This window comes from Lissotriton helveticus, chromosome 6, assembly GCF_964261635.1.
Source record: "Lissotriton helveticus chromosome 6, aLisHel1.1, whole genome shotgun sequence".
Taxonomy (NCBI): domain Eukaryota; kingdom Metazoa; phylum Chordata; class Amphibia; order Caudata; family Salamandridae; genus Lissotriton; species Lissotriton helveticus.
Genome location: NC_136067.1, coordinates 1,287,092,845 through 1,287,110,358, shown reverse-complemented (window position 1 = coordinate 1,287,110,358; position 17,514 = coordinate 1,287,092,845). Strand labels below are relative to the sequence as shown.

Below are 17,514 nucleotides of genomic sequence, written 5' to 3'. Positions count from 1 at the left end.
ATATGGGGAACTTCTTGAGTTGCAGTCAGTAGCTGGTTTTGGGCCTTAATTCAGTCCGCATCAAACCACTTGGCAGGCTCCCCATTACCTAATTTAATTGGGACCAGGAGCAGATCATGGGCCATGCTACAGATCGATAAAGTTAAGGTTTTTCTCACAATGGGTGTCTTGGCAAAAAAAAAAGAGGCATCATTTGAAAGAGCCAAGAGCCTATGATCACTAAGGAGCTAATCAGTAAGATTATAAACCTAGCACCCACTTCCTCAGCGTCTGTGAGAAGAGAATGAAATCAGTGTGGCTAGAAGTACCCCTCCCAACAAAAGGAGGCATGGTGACCGGTGCAGAGGTTAGGGAATCAAAAGAAAAGATCAGATTGGCAAAGTTAAATTCATCTCCAAGTGGAACTGAGCAAAATGAGGGATAGTGTCCCCATCGTCATCCAGCAGCCCACCAGCATTAACTGGGGTAAACCTGCAGGGTCTCAGCTCGAAGTCCCCTAAGAGTATCACCACATGGCTCCCTTGAATATTTCCGATACAATTGTCAATGTCCTTGAGCAGTGAGCTAGCCAAGTCCACCCTGGTGGTGTGAAAGACGTTATTGTAAGTAATTCATTAGTAGCAATCGAGTTGTTGGGCGCTGCAACAAAATAAGCTGAAAAAACGCAGAGCCATAGCTTGACCATATGACCTGGGCAGGGAAAGTCAGATAATTAAATGTGATATGGCCACCCATGGCCCTGCCTGTAGTGCTTGGAGTGGCTGGTGTGAAACAGGTGGCATGCCCCTCCATAAATACAGAGTTGGGGAGCCATGTCTCTTGTAGGCAGAAGATAGCAAAGCTTTCAACAAACTTATGCTAATCATGGCTCCCCCATTTTCTACCAGACCTGCCACATTCCATGAAGCTATCAGTGAAGGTTGGGTTTTGCTGCTTCTTGGGTCTGGGCAGGGGATAGGACAGTCAATGGCAACTGGCAAAAGCATAGAACCTGTATCTGGCCTTGGCAGCCCGCTCCGGTCCTGCATCATCAGGGAGTCAATCCATTTGATACAGCTGATTAATTGGCACAGATCTGTTGCAGGTGGGGACGACGAATATGGGCAGCAATTGGCAAGACAGATTGGCCTGAGGTTTATAAAAGTAACTAAGCTGGAGTGCATCAGTGGCTGAGGAGGAAGGACCAGCAAAATGTAACTGAGTCAGTGACTTTAGCCACCCTTCGATCTTTATAAATTTCGATAATACAGTCAGTTTCATCTGACTTTGGAGTGTTGCCCACCCAAGTGACTCTGCGAGCGAAATTAATCTGATTGTGCTGTAACTGTGGACCTCCCAGTCTGCCATTGGTCCAGTGCACCACTTTCACTTCATTGATCAACTGGTCATAGACTTTGCTTGAGTCACATCTTAGCAAGGGAATGATTTTCAAAATGTTGACAAAGGGAGTCACATGAGGTGGTAAGTGCAACAAAAGAGCCTTGGAGTGGGGAGCTGGCAAGATATGCCCAGCTCTGTAATTTCGTGGGTTGCAAAACCCACAATGCTGTGTACATGTCATTACCATCTGTGAGAGTGACCTGTAGGGCCAGCTCGGCCGCAGTACCAGTCCCTCCCTGGCTGGGGCAGACTTCTTTTCCCAGTGGTGTTTGCTGGATCCACTCGGTCAGAGAACTGCAGGGATGAAGCAACTTTGATAGCCCTGCCTGTTTGGCCAGTAAAAAGTGGCCCTGCGGGGCATTGTTCCAGCAAGGCATCCCTCAGCTTAACCAGTGCATCCTTCACCTTCTCAAGTCGAGCCAGGCTTAGTCATACTGCGCATGTGAGTGAGGACACACCTTTCCTGAATAATTCCTCCTGTATATTGGGTAGCTTTGCTGGTTGTTCTCTTACCCCCCTAGGCTTTTTGTCTTCCCTATGTTGAGTAGGCTAGCTGGGGGTTGAATCCTCTCAAGATGTTCGTCAGGGTTGGTAGTCACCATGAAATCAGGATTGTTTGAACTAATAGGGGTAGCCGAGGCGTCAGACTCATGGGTGAGTTGGTTTGGAGGGCATGCGTATTTGAAAGAAACACATTAGTTATAGATTCCTTACCTTCGAATTACCCCCAGGCGTCAGACTGGATCCAGAAAGTTTACAGTACCTCCGCGCGTCAGAAGGTGGCGTCGGTCAGCTTGCGTGTGTCGTCGTGGTCGCCGGGATAACGTTGTGGTGGCTACTTAGACGCCGCCCTCACGAGATGACATCTGTTCTTTCTTTTTTCTGCGCCAGCCAGCGCAGATCCGGGAAGAGCGGTACCTCAGTCATTTTCATACTGTGTTTCTCGACTTTTGTCGTCGTCTTGTTTCGAGTCTCCGACTCTGAGGGATACCCGGTTTTAAGGCCTGTGGTTCCTGTACCCGACTGATGTCGGTGATTGATCTGCACCGCGTGTGCCTCTTTTGCCTGGAGCGCGACCACGACCCCAAGTCGTGCTCCGATTGTCAGTTGTCAACGCCGAAGGCTTTGTGGGAGCGGTCGCGAAAGCTGCTTGAACGACGGCAGTTGGCTCCGCGCCGTTCGTTGTTCCAGTCGAGAGGGAGGTCAAGGACCGGTCGTGGAGCCACCATCAGTCCGGCTTGAAGTCATCGCACTCTGGGTTGGGTAAGTCGATGCATAAGAAGAAGTCGAAGAAGCATTGTCGCTCTTCGCCTTCTCCTCGTTGGTTGGTCGGCCAACTCGACGAGACGCGTGGGTGCTGCCACTCCTGCTGTGCCCCTTGGATCCAGGCCTGGATCCGGATCGGCGCCGGTTGACCTTATTACACCTCCACCGGCGCCGCTTTCAAGAGCACCACTACCGTTCCCGTCGCCGGTCGGCCCCCGACCAGCGTCGACCCCAGCCTCCTTCCCGACGTGGACAGTGGGGTTTTCATGCCCCTGTTTATTTCTGGTGCTCTTTCCAACCACAGTGGCAAACAGAGGAAGATGAGGAGGACTATGTGGGGTCAGTTGACCCTTTAACTGACCAGCTTGGGTCTGAACAGGACCGGAGAGAGGAACTGGGGGATGCCAGTGGTCTTGACCCTTCACCTGACCATGGCATGTTGACTCCTACCATGGCTATGGAGGAGGTAGCCTCATACACTGTGGTATTGCGTAGGGCGGCCGAGGCTCTCAACCTCGAGCTTCCTACGGTGGCCGTCCGGACTAGCCTCCTAATTGAGGTGCTTCAACCGGATGGGAGCTCTTCGGAGCCCCTGCTTCCGTTTAATGAGGCCCTCACCGACGTCCTTTTTGGCACCTGGTCCAGGCCCAACACGGGGGTTCCCATGGACAGGATGATCGCCCGACGCCACCGCCTGGCTCCGGGCGACCCCACTTTCCTCTCCCATCACCCCACCCTGGAGAGCTTGGTGGTCCAAGCCTCCACCTCCAAAAGCACCTTGGGAAGAAATTCTTCTCTTCCGCCTGCTTAGGGCTGCGGTCCGTAAACACTGCATGTCTCTTGGGTTGTTATTCGCACTGAGTGTGGGATACGGTGGCGCAAGTGCTGGCTCAGTGTCCAGAGGAGGCCCGGGCAGTGCTTACCCAGGCTGTTGCCGCCGGGAGAGATGCAGCTAAGTTTACGATCCGTTGTGGGCTGGACACCACTGACTCTGGGCAGGACTATTTCAATGTCGGTGGCGCTTCATCACTACGCCTGGCTGAGGTCCACTGGCTTTTCAGGGGATTTCCAGAACACACTGATGGCCATGCCCTTTGATGGCCGTCACCTTTTTGGCGACAAAGCAGACAACGCCCTAGAGCGCTTCAAGGACTCACGTGCTATGGCCAAGTCCTTGGGCCTCACCTCCCATCCGGTGCAGTCTGCTTTTCACCTCTTTCGTGGCTACGGAAAAGGGGTGCCCTGCTACAACCCACCCAGGGCCACAGCCCGCAGCAAGTTACCCAACCTTCGCGCGGCGGGGGACGTGGAAATCGGCATCGTGGTTCAGGGGACCAGCGGGCAGGCCAGTCCACCAACCACCACCTCCCCCCCATCCCCTCCCTCTGCAGCAGCCTCCAAATGCCAGTGGGCGTCAGGATTCGCCATCACCTCCTCCACTGCCTCACCATCACTTCGGACAGGTGGGTTTAGCAGATAGTCCGAAAGGGCTACTCCCTCCCCTTCGAGACCACCCCTCCAGCCATGCCACCTCGTTACCACCGCATGTCGGAGGATCAGCTAGCACTTCTCCAGCAGGAAGTTACGGCTCTCACGACCATGGGGGCCATCAAGCGCGTTCCTTTCCCAGAAGCAGGTCGTTGTTGCTACTCCTACTACTTTCTGGTTCCCAAGAAGGACAAGGGCCTGTGTCCTATCTTGGATCTCAGGGATGTCAATCTCTTCCTCCGGAAGGAGAAGTTCAAAATGTTGACACTTGCTCAGGTCTTGTCTGCCCTCGACCCGCAAGACTGGATGGTAGCGTTGGACTTGCAGGACGCTTATTTCCATATCCTTGTCCTACCGGCGTTACCTGCGGTTCACAGTAGGCCACAAGCATTTTCAGTTTACTGTGCTCCCCTTTGGCCTTACCAGCACCCCTCGGGTGTTCACGAAAGTGATGGCGGTGGTCGCAGCACATCTGCGCAGATCAGGGGTTTCAGTCTTCCTCTATCTCGACGACTGGCTGTTGAAGGCGGACTCACCCCAGGTATTCGTCTCCCACCTCCAGACTACGGCCGACCTCCTTCATCAGCTGGGGTTCTCCATCAGTGTGCTGAAGTCGCACTTGATTCCCTCCTAGAAGCTCCTCTTCATCGGAGCGGTTCTGGACACAGCGCAGTTTCGGGTCTATCCTCCCGAGCAGCGAGTCCGGGACATTCGGGCTATGATTCCGATCTTTCAGCCCTTGTCCCGGGTTTCGTCAGAATGACCCTGAGCCTGCTGGGCCTCATGGCCTCCTGCATCGTGCTGACCAATCATGCCAGGTGGCATATGCAGGCTCTGCAGTGGGACCTGAAGTTCCAGTGGGTGCGGCATCGGGGAATGTGTCTGACTACATCTGGATCTCGGAGGGCACTGCTCAACAACTGCAGTGGTGGCTCACGAACCAGTCAGTGGCAGGTCCCTCTCCCTTCCCCAACCCAACCACACTGTGGTGACGGATGCCATGGTGGACAAACTCATCCGTAGGTGCATGATGGATCACGAATGGTGTCTTCACTCGGAGGTGGTGCAAGGTCTCTTTTAACAGTGCGGAGAGCCTTGGTTAGATCTATTCGTCACCTAAGAGAAAGCGCAATGTCCGCAATTCTGCGCGTTGGAATTTCCAAGGCGGCACTCGCTCGGCAATGCTTTTCATCGCGAGTGGGGTTGCGGTCTGTTGTACGCCTTTCTGCCTATACCACTTCTGCCCAGAGTGCTGAAGATCAGGCGCGACCGGGCCCAAGTCATTCTTGTGGCTCCAGATTGGGCACGAAGAGTCTGGTATCCCGTGCTGTTCAACATGGCTATTGATCCTCCGATCAGACTGCTTCATCGGGAGGAGCTTCTGTTGCAGCAGCAGGGGACGGTTCTCCACCCGAACCTGTCCAGTCTCCACCTCCTTGCGTGGAGATTGAGCGGCGGCAGTTGACGTCTTTCGACCTGCCTCCCGAAGTCTGTGACGTAATTTTGGCAGCAAGGTGTCCCTCCACTATGACGGTATACGCTTCCACGTGGAACACATTTGTGGCATGGTGCACAGCAAATGCTGTGGATCCCCTTTCTGCCCCTCTCTCTGAAGTACTCCTGTTCCTTCTCTCTTTAGCCCAGTAGGGCTTTGCTCTGAGCACTATCAAGGGCTACATTTCAGCCATCTCTGCTTTCCTTCGGCCGCCGGATCAGCCTTCTCTTTTCAAGTCCCCGATAGTTAACCGTTTCTTGAAAGGCTTAATGCATCTCTTTCCTCCAACGCCTTTCATTATGCCTCAGTGGGAATTGAATCTTGTACTGACTTACTTAATGTGTGCTCCTTTTGAGCTGCTTCATAACTGTCCTTTACGTCTCTTAACCGGACAAGGTGGTTCTCCGGACCTGTCCCTCCTTTCTCTCTAAGGTGGTCACTGCCTTTCACATCTGGCAAACTATCACTTTGCCCACCTTCTTCCGCCTCCGTATCATTCGAAGGAAGAAGAGAGGCTCCACCATCTGGACCCAAAACGGGCGCCCTCCTTTTATCTGGATTGCATAAAAAGTTTGGTGTGGATGATCAACTTTTTGTTGGCTATGTGGGTGCAAAGAAGGATCGGGCCGTGCACAAACGCACCATTTCTCCATGGGTCGTGTTGTGTATTAAGGCTTGTTACTCTCTAGCTAAAGTGGAGCTTCCAGTGGGGCTTTGCGCTCACTCCACCAGGGCGACTGCAGCCACTACTGCTTTGGGAAGAGGCGTGCCTCTGAATACATCTGTCAGGCGGCCACGTGGGCATCGCTGCACACGTTCACCGAACACTGCTGCCTGGACAGCCAAGTCCGGTGAGACGGCTTCTTAGGCTGTTCTGTTCTCCAGGACTTTCTGGTATGATCTTGGTTCGCAGACCCACCACTGGGGTTGGTATTGCTGGGGTATCTAGTCTAAGGTAAGGAATCTATAACTAACGTGTTTCTTTCAGATGCACAAGTTACTTTGGTAACAATATATCTGTAAGAAACATTAGTTATAGCTTCCTTACCGCCCCACCTATCCTCCCCGTTCTGCGAATTGATTTCTAGGGTTACGGACATCCTTTCAGGGCCCTAGTTTTGTGCACCAATGGTCAGTGTCTTGCATGGCTATGCATTTCTGGCGCGGAAAGTCGTGTACAGAACTGACGTTAGCGCGCGAGGGCAGCGTCCAAGCAGCTACCGCGACGTCATCCCGGCGACCTTGATGCAGACTACGCATACAAAGCCGACCAACGCCACCTTCCGACGCGCAGAGGTACTGCTTACGAAAAAACTTTCCAATTCTAAGATAAGGAATCTATAACTAACTAATGTTTCTTACAGATATATCTACTGATGGTAAGTAACTTGTGCATTAGGAACAGGAGGGACTTGTGGTAACTCAGGGTCTAATTAAGGCGAGGGTGACAGGAACAGATGTTAAGCAATTTCATTTTCCTTGTTGATGACCTCCAGGGTAAGCTGTAAGAAGCTGTCTAAAGTGGTGCTTTTGGTTTTGGTGGAAAACCCTACGCTTCCCCATGGTGTGCAGACAGCAATAGACCATGGAATGATGATTTGGAAAAAACTCTGGGGACAGAAACAGAGGAAAAGTAAAGAAAATAGAGTGCTCAGTACCTTATGCAGGAAATGGAAATTAGGTGGCCCATCACAGCCTTCTCCAGATGATGACGGGCGAAGATGGGCCCAGTCTTGGCCCAGTTGCGTCCTGTGCTTTGAGTTCCAGGGCCGTGCTACGTGGCGCTGTGATTGTCCACTCCCCTGGTTCCTCTGGCGCCTCCTGGCACACAGTGATGTGGGGCTTGGAGTCGAGCAAACAGCTTTGAGTCCTGCGCTGTAGGTTTCATGGCCAGGCAATGTAGCGCTGTGAGAGTCCACCTCCTGGTGCATGGTGATGTGGGGCTTGAAGTCCCCAAGCAGACAACTTTGCTTCCCTGGAGTATGAAGGTGCCATCGGAAAAGTATGCTGAGGACAGCAGTTTAACAGGAACCAGATAGTGAACCACCTGAGAGGCTCAATTACCGAAGTTAGGGACAGTGTCCACAATCAATGGAAGTCTTTTCGAGAACTTTGAGGAGGCAAGTGTGCAGAAAAAAACATTGAGAGTAACCTGGGAACATACTCTAGCTAGAGTAGGCAGAGTGGAGTTAGATAGAGCTGAGGCAGCCATGAACTAAGATGTAAAATTGAATGCTTTCTTTGTCAATGCAGACAGAAGTAAGGGGGTTGGATACACTGTTTTATGCAGGTGGTGTTTGTATAATGCACACCTAGTTAGAAGGCAGCAGAGTGCTGCCCAAATTCAAAGGCAAAGGTGCATTCAGCTAGTTGAAGTGTTAGTTTGGTTCTGACAGCAGTAGTGAACTGTTAGTGCTTTGACGTAGGGTTCTCTAAAGATGCATCTGTAACTCTTTCTTAAATTGAAGAAGGTCTAGGGAGGTCCAATGGATAGAGGAATATTGTTCATAGATTGAAAAGGAGTGTGTTTTGTTAAGTCTTATTTTCACTTCTTTACCTCCTGTGTGATGCTGTCTTAGCTGTGGGTGTGCACAGATTCACCAGAGGTGGGACACATGCCAGAGGGGGCTTATTGATGATGACTTTGTACATGATGCAGCTGAGTTAGAAAATTGTGAGTCAGGAAGACAAACCAGTGTAGTCATCAGTGTTCAGGGTGTTGTGGTTCTATTTCTTTAGTGTGCAGAATGCCCATAAGGATTTCAGATGTTCAGCCGGAGAGGTCATGGAGCAGATGTTCCCACCATCCACATACATATGAATGAAGGTTTGCACTGCATGTAACTGCATAGAACAGTGTCACTTTATTTAGCAGAGCAAGCTGGTATCATGCAGTCTTTGTTTTTCTGGTTCCTTTGGCATGGGTGTATGTGTATGGTTACTCTTGAGGGGAAGGAGAAATTGTGGATGTCTTGCCATTGCAATGACACTGATGCCAAGATTGTCATCTCTTGTGTGTCTGTTATTCTCAAGGCTTCACTTAACTCTTTCTTAGTCCCAAGGCAAGGAACAAAACATAGCCCTCTTCATGATGAGAAAAACGTGTTTGAACACCCCTTATGCGGCACCTCTAGGAGTACAAATGGGCCATTGTCACAGCCAAATTGCGGAATGCCATCCATACGGTTGAATACATGTAGCAGTCTATCTGCTGAAGGCAAACCTTGGAGGTGATGATGCTGGCTGAGCCCCTGATAAGGCCACAATTGCCAGATGTATTACCTAGTTTATAATCCTTTGCTTTTCCCTGCATTTGTCTGACCTTCCATCTGGGTTCCAAATATGGTTAACCAAAGTGATTACTGCTTTAGTAGAATTTGGAAGAGATATATGCCACTGTGGACTTTGCGCATACTCCGCTTTTTCTTGAAGCATCCATTTTGGTTGGAAAAAATGTCTGCAACCTGTACGCCTAGGCCTGTGGCAACTCCTTCTCCTTACTTTCTTGTTCTCAGTACCATGGAAGTGGTTTCAGGAAACATTTGCCATGAATAACACATTTGTTTTGTGTGTGTGTGTGTGTGTGTGAGTGTAACCAACTGAGACAGAGGTTTGAGGCAACTTCCCTTTCCGCAGCTAATGGGCCGGATACCCATATATTGATGTGGGGGAAAAAACAATTTCAGAACCCATTTCAGAGGGACACGCGGCACTGAGGGGATACAGGGCCCAACTGTGGCTTTACCCCTGATGTCCTGGAGCCCGACCTACTATGGATTCTGAGGGACTTGGCTAAGTATCTCTTCTGCACTTGACTCCCAGTAGTAGCTGTATTCCAGCAAGCAAGGCTACCTCAGATGGGGGGTGGTAAGTGGATACTGGCCAGTGAGCATGACTCAACTCAAAATGCAGATAGTATGGACATTAAATCAATGTCTAGTGAAATACTTGTTTTTATACGAAAAATAAATATTGTATTTCTATCTGTACAGATGCAAAGGCACAACACTATCGTCGGGGGAGATCCTTCCTTCAGCTCCTGACTGGAGCCAAACTAGGGTGCGCTGTTTTTCGTGGTGTCCTCTGCAGTCCTCAGTCCGATCATTTCACTTGCAGTGCGGGTCCAACCTGGTAAACAAAGCCTCAGTCTCTTCTTCGGACAGCGACCTAAACCCTTGGTAACGTTGGTATTGGCAGCCCCTCCTGGCATACAGGGTTACTGCAGTACTTAACAGCACTATCTTGGTGCCTGCGTCCATGCCAAGATCGTTACGAGTTTCTACACTTCTGGAAATAATAACTTTACTGGTGGGATACAGGATTCACCGCAGCACAGCAGTACGGGTTCAACTAGACTCGCACTGCACTTAACCCCAGGATCATTCTCTGACCACACTCTCCCGGAATATAGGGGTTGCAGTAACTGCACACGGGCAATGACCCAGTCGGTGCACATCCTCATCCTCACTCAGCGAGTCCTCTTACATAGTTCCCTACTGGACGTCGATCCCTCCAACCTCTTCTCTTCCTCACAGGGCACACTGGTTTTGACAAGCGGGCAGGTGCTGGTGCTCCAGGCTCCAGGAGAGTTGATATGGGAGTCCTGGGTGTTGTACCCTCACCCAGCAGGGAGATTAACAGGCCCTTGTCCCCTACCCTGGTCACAGGCAGAAGTCTTGCAGAGTTTCCCCTTCTCATAAGTGCTTCAAAATGTTTAACCCAGACTCCCAGCCCTGCTCTTTATGATTACCTTATCAACCCTATCTCCTTCCCTGAGATGTATCCAGGCCTCTTCCTTGTGATCTATCCCTAAATCAAAGAGCAGTTTGAAATGTAAAGGGAGTCTGTTCCTTTTCCCCTCCAATGTGTGTCCAACCCAGCTCCCAGGAATGTAGCAAGGGGGGGGAAATTCCTCTCCTTTTTATGTCTTTACCAGGCAGACCTGTGCTTCCCAAACTGAAACCCATGATCCACTATGTAATGTAGCATTGCAGGCACACTCACAAAATGTACATTCACAGCATACAACCTGTCCAGCACTGTTAACTCCATGCATTGTAACCTTACATGTACATATGAATTCAGCACGCACACTCGGTCTCCACGCACTGTTCAGCACTGACATGTTTCTGTATGTAAACAGGGTGTGCTTTTTACAAACACACACTGCCAGCAGACACACTTACCATGTGTGCACTGCACAAAGCTTCAACCTTCATGCAAGAACATATACTCCCAGCTCATGCTTTCATGCAGGCACACCCCACCACTACATTTTCCGTGTTGTGTATTTTTTTCAGGCATACATACACCCAGTACATGCACTAACCACACACACACACACACACACACACACACACACACACACACACACTGCACAGAACAGGTTGGTTTATCCCTGTACTGTACCCTTCTCACACACACATACATCCTTCGCAGAGTCCGTACTCCCGCTCTGTGCAGCACTCCACAGCTACCTGATTTAGGCCTAGGGGTGAATTAAGCACATTACAGCAGTCCTTTTAAAAAGGTGAGTGAAACTGTAAGCCTCACTCCAGTAGCACACGGTAAAAAGGTCCTGTTCACTACTGATCACTGCTCTTGTGCTGCTTAACATCTGTTGAAGGTGGTAGCCTTTCACCACTATGGGTGCCCCTTTCGATTTAACAAGACTGCAGTCAGTGTGATAGGCATATGTAATGGGATGCATGTAGGATTCATGGTCGCTTTCATTATAAATCCAGACAACAGTGCATTGGTACACTCCGGATAGGGGTAATGTCCCAACCAGGTAAAGGACTTTTGCGTCCCAACCATCTGCAGGTTATGAATTTAGCCACCTTAAAGCTAACTTCTATTCTTAGTTGCTGTCAATGTTATATGTCTCTGGTGAAAGTGACTTTTGTAGCATCTGTTCATTTGTTGACCTTAATTATTTTACCAGACCATTTATTTGTTATTGGATATCATATATTCTATTCCAAGCAAAGCAGAGACTGCCATTGAGTCATTTCCAACTGCCTTTGGTGTTCCTTGGGGTTTGGTGAAGCTTATTCAGGGCTTTTGGCTTCTAGATCACAATGATCACAAGGTGAGTCTTTAGCTCTGCTTTTGTTCTTTTAGTATTGTATTTGTGAAACTGAATGTAAGCAGACAGCCTAATACTTCATTAGAAGTTTGCTTGCTCATTTCTTCAACAGTGTGTCCTAATGTAAGTGTAGTTGTGTGTAATCATTCAAATTTAACTTGATTGGTGAGGATCTTATTGGTCTTTCCTTTTTGTGTCACAGCTGTGTTCATTTATTGGGAATGACTGCCATAGTTGCCACTCTTCACAGAAGATAAAAATAAAATTAGCCTAATAAAAAGGCCTAAAACAATTTGGCATTTGATCCCATTTTAATGTTGCCATCACAGTGGATTAGAAAATGGTCACCAGCACTCCCGGTCAAACTTTTCAGAGTGATCAGTTGAGTTTGTGTGTATGAAAAGCAACTCCTTTAAATGTGAGGATTGATAAAAAAATTCACAAAAGGGCAATAGAATGTTATAGTCACCGTCCTGGAGATTTACAGTAAAGAGAAAGTAATTCTTGATGTTAAAGCATACACCATCTCAGAATTAATTATCTACCAGTACGGCGCTGAAGGCAAATGTTAAGTGTTGTGCTCTACATTCCATTGAAAAGAGGCCTATTTGCCTTGTCTAGCTACTTCTATTTGAGTCTTAATTTGACTTTGTCCGATTTAGTACCCGGAGATGAGCTGGCTATTGTTTGGTGCTAGTCTCCCAGTTGACTGATGGTGGACTTAACTAAATTGTGATCCTAATGCAGTTCTTAAGCCTCAAAAAGAATTGTGAGTCGAGAGCACAAGTTTCATCTGATACATTAGTGGATCCAACTTCTTCCTCATGCACTGAGGACTTCTTTGCCTACTAAATCTGACTATATACTTAGGAGTTTCTTGCCATTCTTTATCTGATTTGGTAATTGTGATTTGAAAATTAAGCCCCCAGATACAAAACCAGATACAAAACTCTAATTATGTATCCAAAACTCCCTAAATATTCAAGTAACCAGCTTTAGGACACCCAAGTGAACATGTGTCCCCTTACGATGTGACGTTTCTACACACTAGGCATTGCCATGCCCGCTGAATCAGAAATTAAGTAAGCCATCTAGTTAGAGCCCTTTGGCTGTACACTTACAAACCTTCAAGCCACAAAAGGACACATTAATCTAACAGAAGATTGTCCCTTCACCTCACTCAAAGCAAATTTCCACAAACCTACTCAGTTTACGATGGTAATCCTGAAATTTATTGCAAAGTAAGCCGCGGACTACCGAAAGTGCTACAATGCCTTATTAGTGGCTGTTTGTGCCCTATTTATATTCCAAATAATAAACCTAGCTACAAATATGATTTTCTTATTCTTTTGGGTACATAGTGACTCTCATTGGGTAATAAAATTCTTATTCATAACTGTTGGGACAGGATGTTTTCCTCTCATACTAGTAAGATGTGTGTAGATTCCTAAATCCTGTGGGGGCAATCTCGGTGTTTTGCCTTTTAAAGAATGATAAATAAACTAACAGTAATTTGATTATAGTATGGTTCTCTTCCTTGAAGTGCTATGAGTAAAAAGAATTTGGGAGAAAGTACTATCTAGCTTAAGTTACTTGAATCAATTCATATCTGAGCTGTGGTATAAATTTGAAACATTCTAATTCTTAGTCTGTGCAATGTATTGAACATCTATGTGTGATATTTGGTCGCTCCTGAGGCATGGCGATGCTTCGCTTTGAAGGAGATCGACTTCACCTGACTTCTCTGCATCCATTTTTTTTACAGATAACATGAATGTATGCCCCCCTCTGCTTACCACCCACCTGTCATTTTAATGAGCACTTTTTAATTCCAGAACTTTCACACAGCTGACATGTTCACAGAAAATTCTATTGTTCTATACTTGCAATTCAGTCAAATGACTGTATCTGAAAGAAACTTGTAGTGATAGATTCCTTACCTTAGAATTACCCCCACGCATCAGACTGGATCCGGAAAGTTTTCGTCGGCAGTACCCCTGCGCTATGGAAGGTGGCGTTGTGCGGCTCCGTGTCTGTCGTTGGAGTTGTGGTCGCTGAGATGACGCCGCTGCAGCAACTTAGACACCGCCCTCGCGCACTGACATCCGTTCTTTCTTTTTCCACGCCAGCAAGCGCAGATCCGGAGAGAGCGGCACCCCCAGTCACTTTTTGACTGAGTTTTTTCAGGCTTTTTGTCTCTTTTTCGAGTCCAACTCCTGGTGCAGTAGGGATGCCCGGCTTCAAGTCCTGCGGGGACTGTCATCGTATAAGGTTGGTGACGGACCTACACCGCATGTGTCTTTACTTCCTGGAACGCGACCACTACCCCATGTCGTACTCAGACTTCCGGGCCATGGCGCCGAAGACTTTGTTGGAGCAGTCCCAAAAGTTACTTGAAGTCCAGCAGTCGGCTCAAGGTCCCGATCCCGTTGGAAGTAGAGGGGCCGAACGTGGAGTCACCACTACCGTTAGTCGGGATCGAAGTCGTTGCACTTGGGGTTAGCTAAGAAGAAGCATTCCAAGAAGTCGAAGAAGCGCCATCGCTCTCTGACTTCCCCTCGCCGGTCGCGCAACGCAGCTGAGGATGCAGGATTGCCTCTCCTGCGGCTCTGGCAGAGCCTACGCAGTTGCCGCTGACCTACCCTCCCTTCCCGGGTCCGTCGGCGACTCCGGCCCAGTTGCAGGAATTTGTCGGTCATGGTTCGGATCTTTGAGCCTCCGGTCCCCACTGGTGCACCTTCGGGCGCCACAGGCACGACTGGGGGTCCTAGCCCTTTACTGCCGGCGGCTCCGGCTCTGGCATCGCTGTTGGCTCCGGCCTCTGCGCCGCAGGACCCCCATGGATCCGGGCACGGATCCCAGTCGACGCCGGTTGACCTTGTGACACCTCCACCAACCACACCAGCACCACCTCTAGCGTCGCCTGGCCCACAGGGCGACGTCGCCCCCGGTTTCAGCCCCGATGTAGATACGGTGCCGGACCGGCGCTGCTCGATGCCGATTCCGACACCAATGAGGGGATTTCTATCCCTATGTCCATTCTTCTTTTCGGCCTGTTCATCAGCCTTCGGAGGAAGGGGAGGACTGGGAGGGGTCTGAGGTCTCTCTCATAGCACAATGTGAGTTTGACCCGGAATGAGCAGAGGAGTTGAGGGAGGCCAGGGGTCTTGATACCTCTCCTAAGCTTGGCATTCCGATTCCCCCTACAGTGAATACGGAGGAGGGTGCAAGTTACGCAGTGATGTTGTGTAGGGCGGCCGAGGCCCTCCACCTCGAGATCCTTACAGTGACCATCAGGACTAACCTCCTGACAGAAGTGCTTCAGCCGGCAGCTACCTCCTCAGAGCCACTGCTGCATTTTAACGATGCACTCTCGGACGTTCTTTTGGGCACCTGGTCCAGGCTCAACACAGGGGCTCATCTGGATAGGAACATGGCACGACGTCATCGCCCGGCCCCGGGCTACCCCCTTTTCCTTTCCCAACACCCCACCCCTGAGAGCTTGGTTGTACAAACCTCTGCGTCCCCAAGCGCTTCCCTACCGCACCACTGGACAGGGGATCCAAGAAACTGGAGCATTTCGGTAAGAAGATTTTTTCTTCCGCCAGTTCAGGGCTGTGGTCTGTGAACACTGCATGCCTCTTGGCCCGTTATTCCCAGTCTTTTTAGGATACGGTGGTGCACATGCTGCCTCAATGTCCGGAGGGGGCCCGGACAGTGCGCTCTCAAGCTATTGCTGAAAGGAGGGATGCAGCCAAGTTCACTATTCGTTGTGACCTTGACACCCCCGACTCGCTGGGCAGGGCGATTTCCATGACAGTGGCGCTCCGCCACCATGCCTGGCTGAGGACAACTAGTTTTTCTGGGGATGTCCAGAACACTCTGATGGACATGACCTTTGATTGCATTCGCCTTTTCGGCAACAAAGCAGATAGTGCGTTGGAGCGTTTTAAGAACTCGCAGGCTATGGCGAAGTCCTTGGGGCTTTCTGCCATGCGCCCTCTTCCGCCTTCTGCTATTCGCTCCTTTCGTGGCCAAGGAAGGGGTGCTCCGACAAGTTCGCTTCAGAGCCACAGGCCTGCGCAGCAACAGTCTCAGCGCCGCCACGGACGTGGGACCCGCTGAGCCGGTTCAGGGGGCCATCGGGCAGGTCAGTCCACCTCCACACCAGCCACCACTGCCTCCAAACTTTCCTAGTCCGGATTTTCAGGCCCATCAAACGCCAGTTGGCAGTAGGATTCGCCATCACCTCCTCCACTGGCGCACGATCACTTTGGACAGGTGGGTTTTACAAATAGTCCGAAGGGGCTACTCCCTCCCCTTCAAGACTACCCCTCCAGCCATGCCACCCAGTACCACCACATGTCAGGGGATCACTTGGCACGTCTTCAACAGGAAGGTGCGGCCCTCTTGGCCAAGGGGGCCATCGAGCGTGTACCTGCGCCAGAAATAGGACGTGGTTGTTACTCCCACTACTTTCTAGTGCCCAAGAAGGACAAGGGCCTGAGTCCTATCTTTGACCTCAGGGACGTCAATCGATTCGTCCGGAAGGAGAAGTTCAAGATGTTAACTCTGGCTCAGGTCTTGTCTACCTTTGACCCTGGAGACTGGATTGTAGCGTTGGACCCGCAGGACGCATAATTCCACATTCTTGTCATGCCGGCGTTATCTGCGGTTTACGGTAGGCCACGAGCACTTTCAGTTTACCGTGCTCCCCTTTGGCCTTACCAGCGCCCCTATGGTGTTCACGAAAGTGATGGCGGTGGTTGCGGCTCATCTGTGCAATTCAGTGGTTCCAGTCTTCTCCTATCTCGTCGACTGGCTGTTGAAGGCGCCCCGGACAGTCATCTCCCACCTCCAGACTACAGCCGACCTCCTGCATTTGCTATGGTTCTCCATCAATGTGCCAAAGTCACACCTGATTCCTTCTCAGAAGCTCCTCTTCATCGGAGTGGTTCTGGATACAACGCACTTTCGGGTTTATCCTCCCAGACGGTGAGTCCAGGATATTCAGGCTCTGATTATGGTCTTTCAGCCTTCATCCTGGGTTTCGGTCAGGATGACCCTGAGGTTGCTGGTCCTCTTGGCCTCCTGCATCCTGCTGGTCGATCATGCCAGATGACGTATGCAGGCTCTGCAGTGGCACCTGAAGTTCCAGTGGGCGCAGCATCAGGGTAACCTGTCCGATTATATCCAGATCTCGGAGGGCACTGCACACCAATTGCTGTGGCGGCTCACAAACCGGCATTGGGTCAATGGCAGATCCCTCTCCCTTCCTCAACCGGAGCACACAGTGGTGACGGATGCGTCCCTCCTGGGATGGGGCAGCCACATCGGAGAGCCGGAGATCAGAGGCCTCTGGTCTGCGGCTGAGTCCAGGCTCCATATCAACTTTCTGGAGCTCCGGGCGATCCGACTTGCACTTAAGGCATTCCTTCTCTTTTTCAAGGGGAGTGTAGTGCAGGTGTTCAAGACAACACCGCCAACATGTGGTATTGCAACAAACAGGGCAGGATGGAGCGTGGACCCTATCTCAGGAGGCCCTTTGCCTCTGGACATGGCTGGAACATGAGGGCATTTCCTTGGCGGTTCAACACCTGGCAGGTTTACTGAACGCCTGGGCGGACGAACTCCGTTGCAGGTGCATGATAGATCACGAATTGCATCTTCACTTGGAGGTGGCGCAAGGTCTCAACAGTAGAGAGAGCCTTGATTAGATCTATTTGCCACCGAAGAGAACGAACAATATTAACAGTTCTGCGCGTTGGAATTTCCAAAGCGGCACTCGCTAGGCAAT

The 17,514-nt window shown here is 50.2% G+C and overlaps 1 protein-coding gene across 2 annotated transcripts in view; it reads left to right on the top strand.

Annotated features, from left to right (window-relative positions):
• AHCTF1 (AT-hook containing transcription factor 1) overlaps positions 1-17,514 on the top strand; it is a 1,132,528-nt gene that overhangs the window by 347,294 nt on the left and 767,720 nt on the right. For both annotated transcript variants that reach the window (XM_078649035.1, XM_078649034.1), the window contains exon 20: positions 11,574-11,720. In XM_078649035.1, coding sequence (XP_078505161.1) covers positions 11,574-11,720 — 147 coding nt within the window. The remainder of the gene's footprint in view (positions 1-11,573; positions 11,721-17,514) is intronic.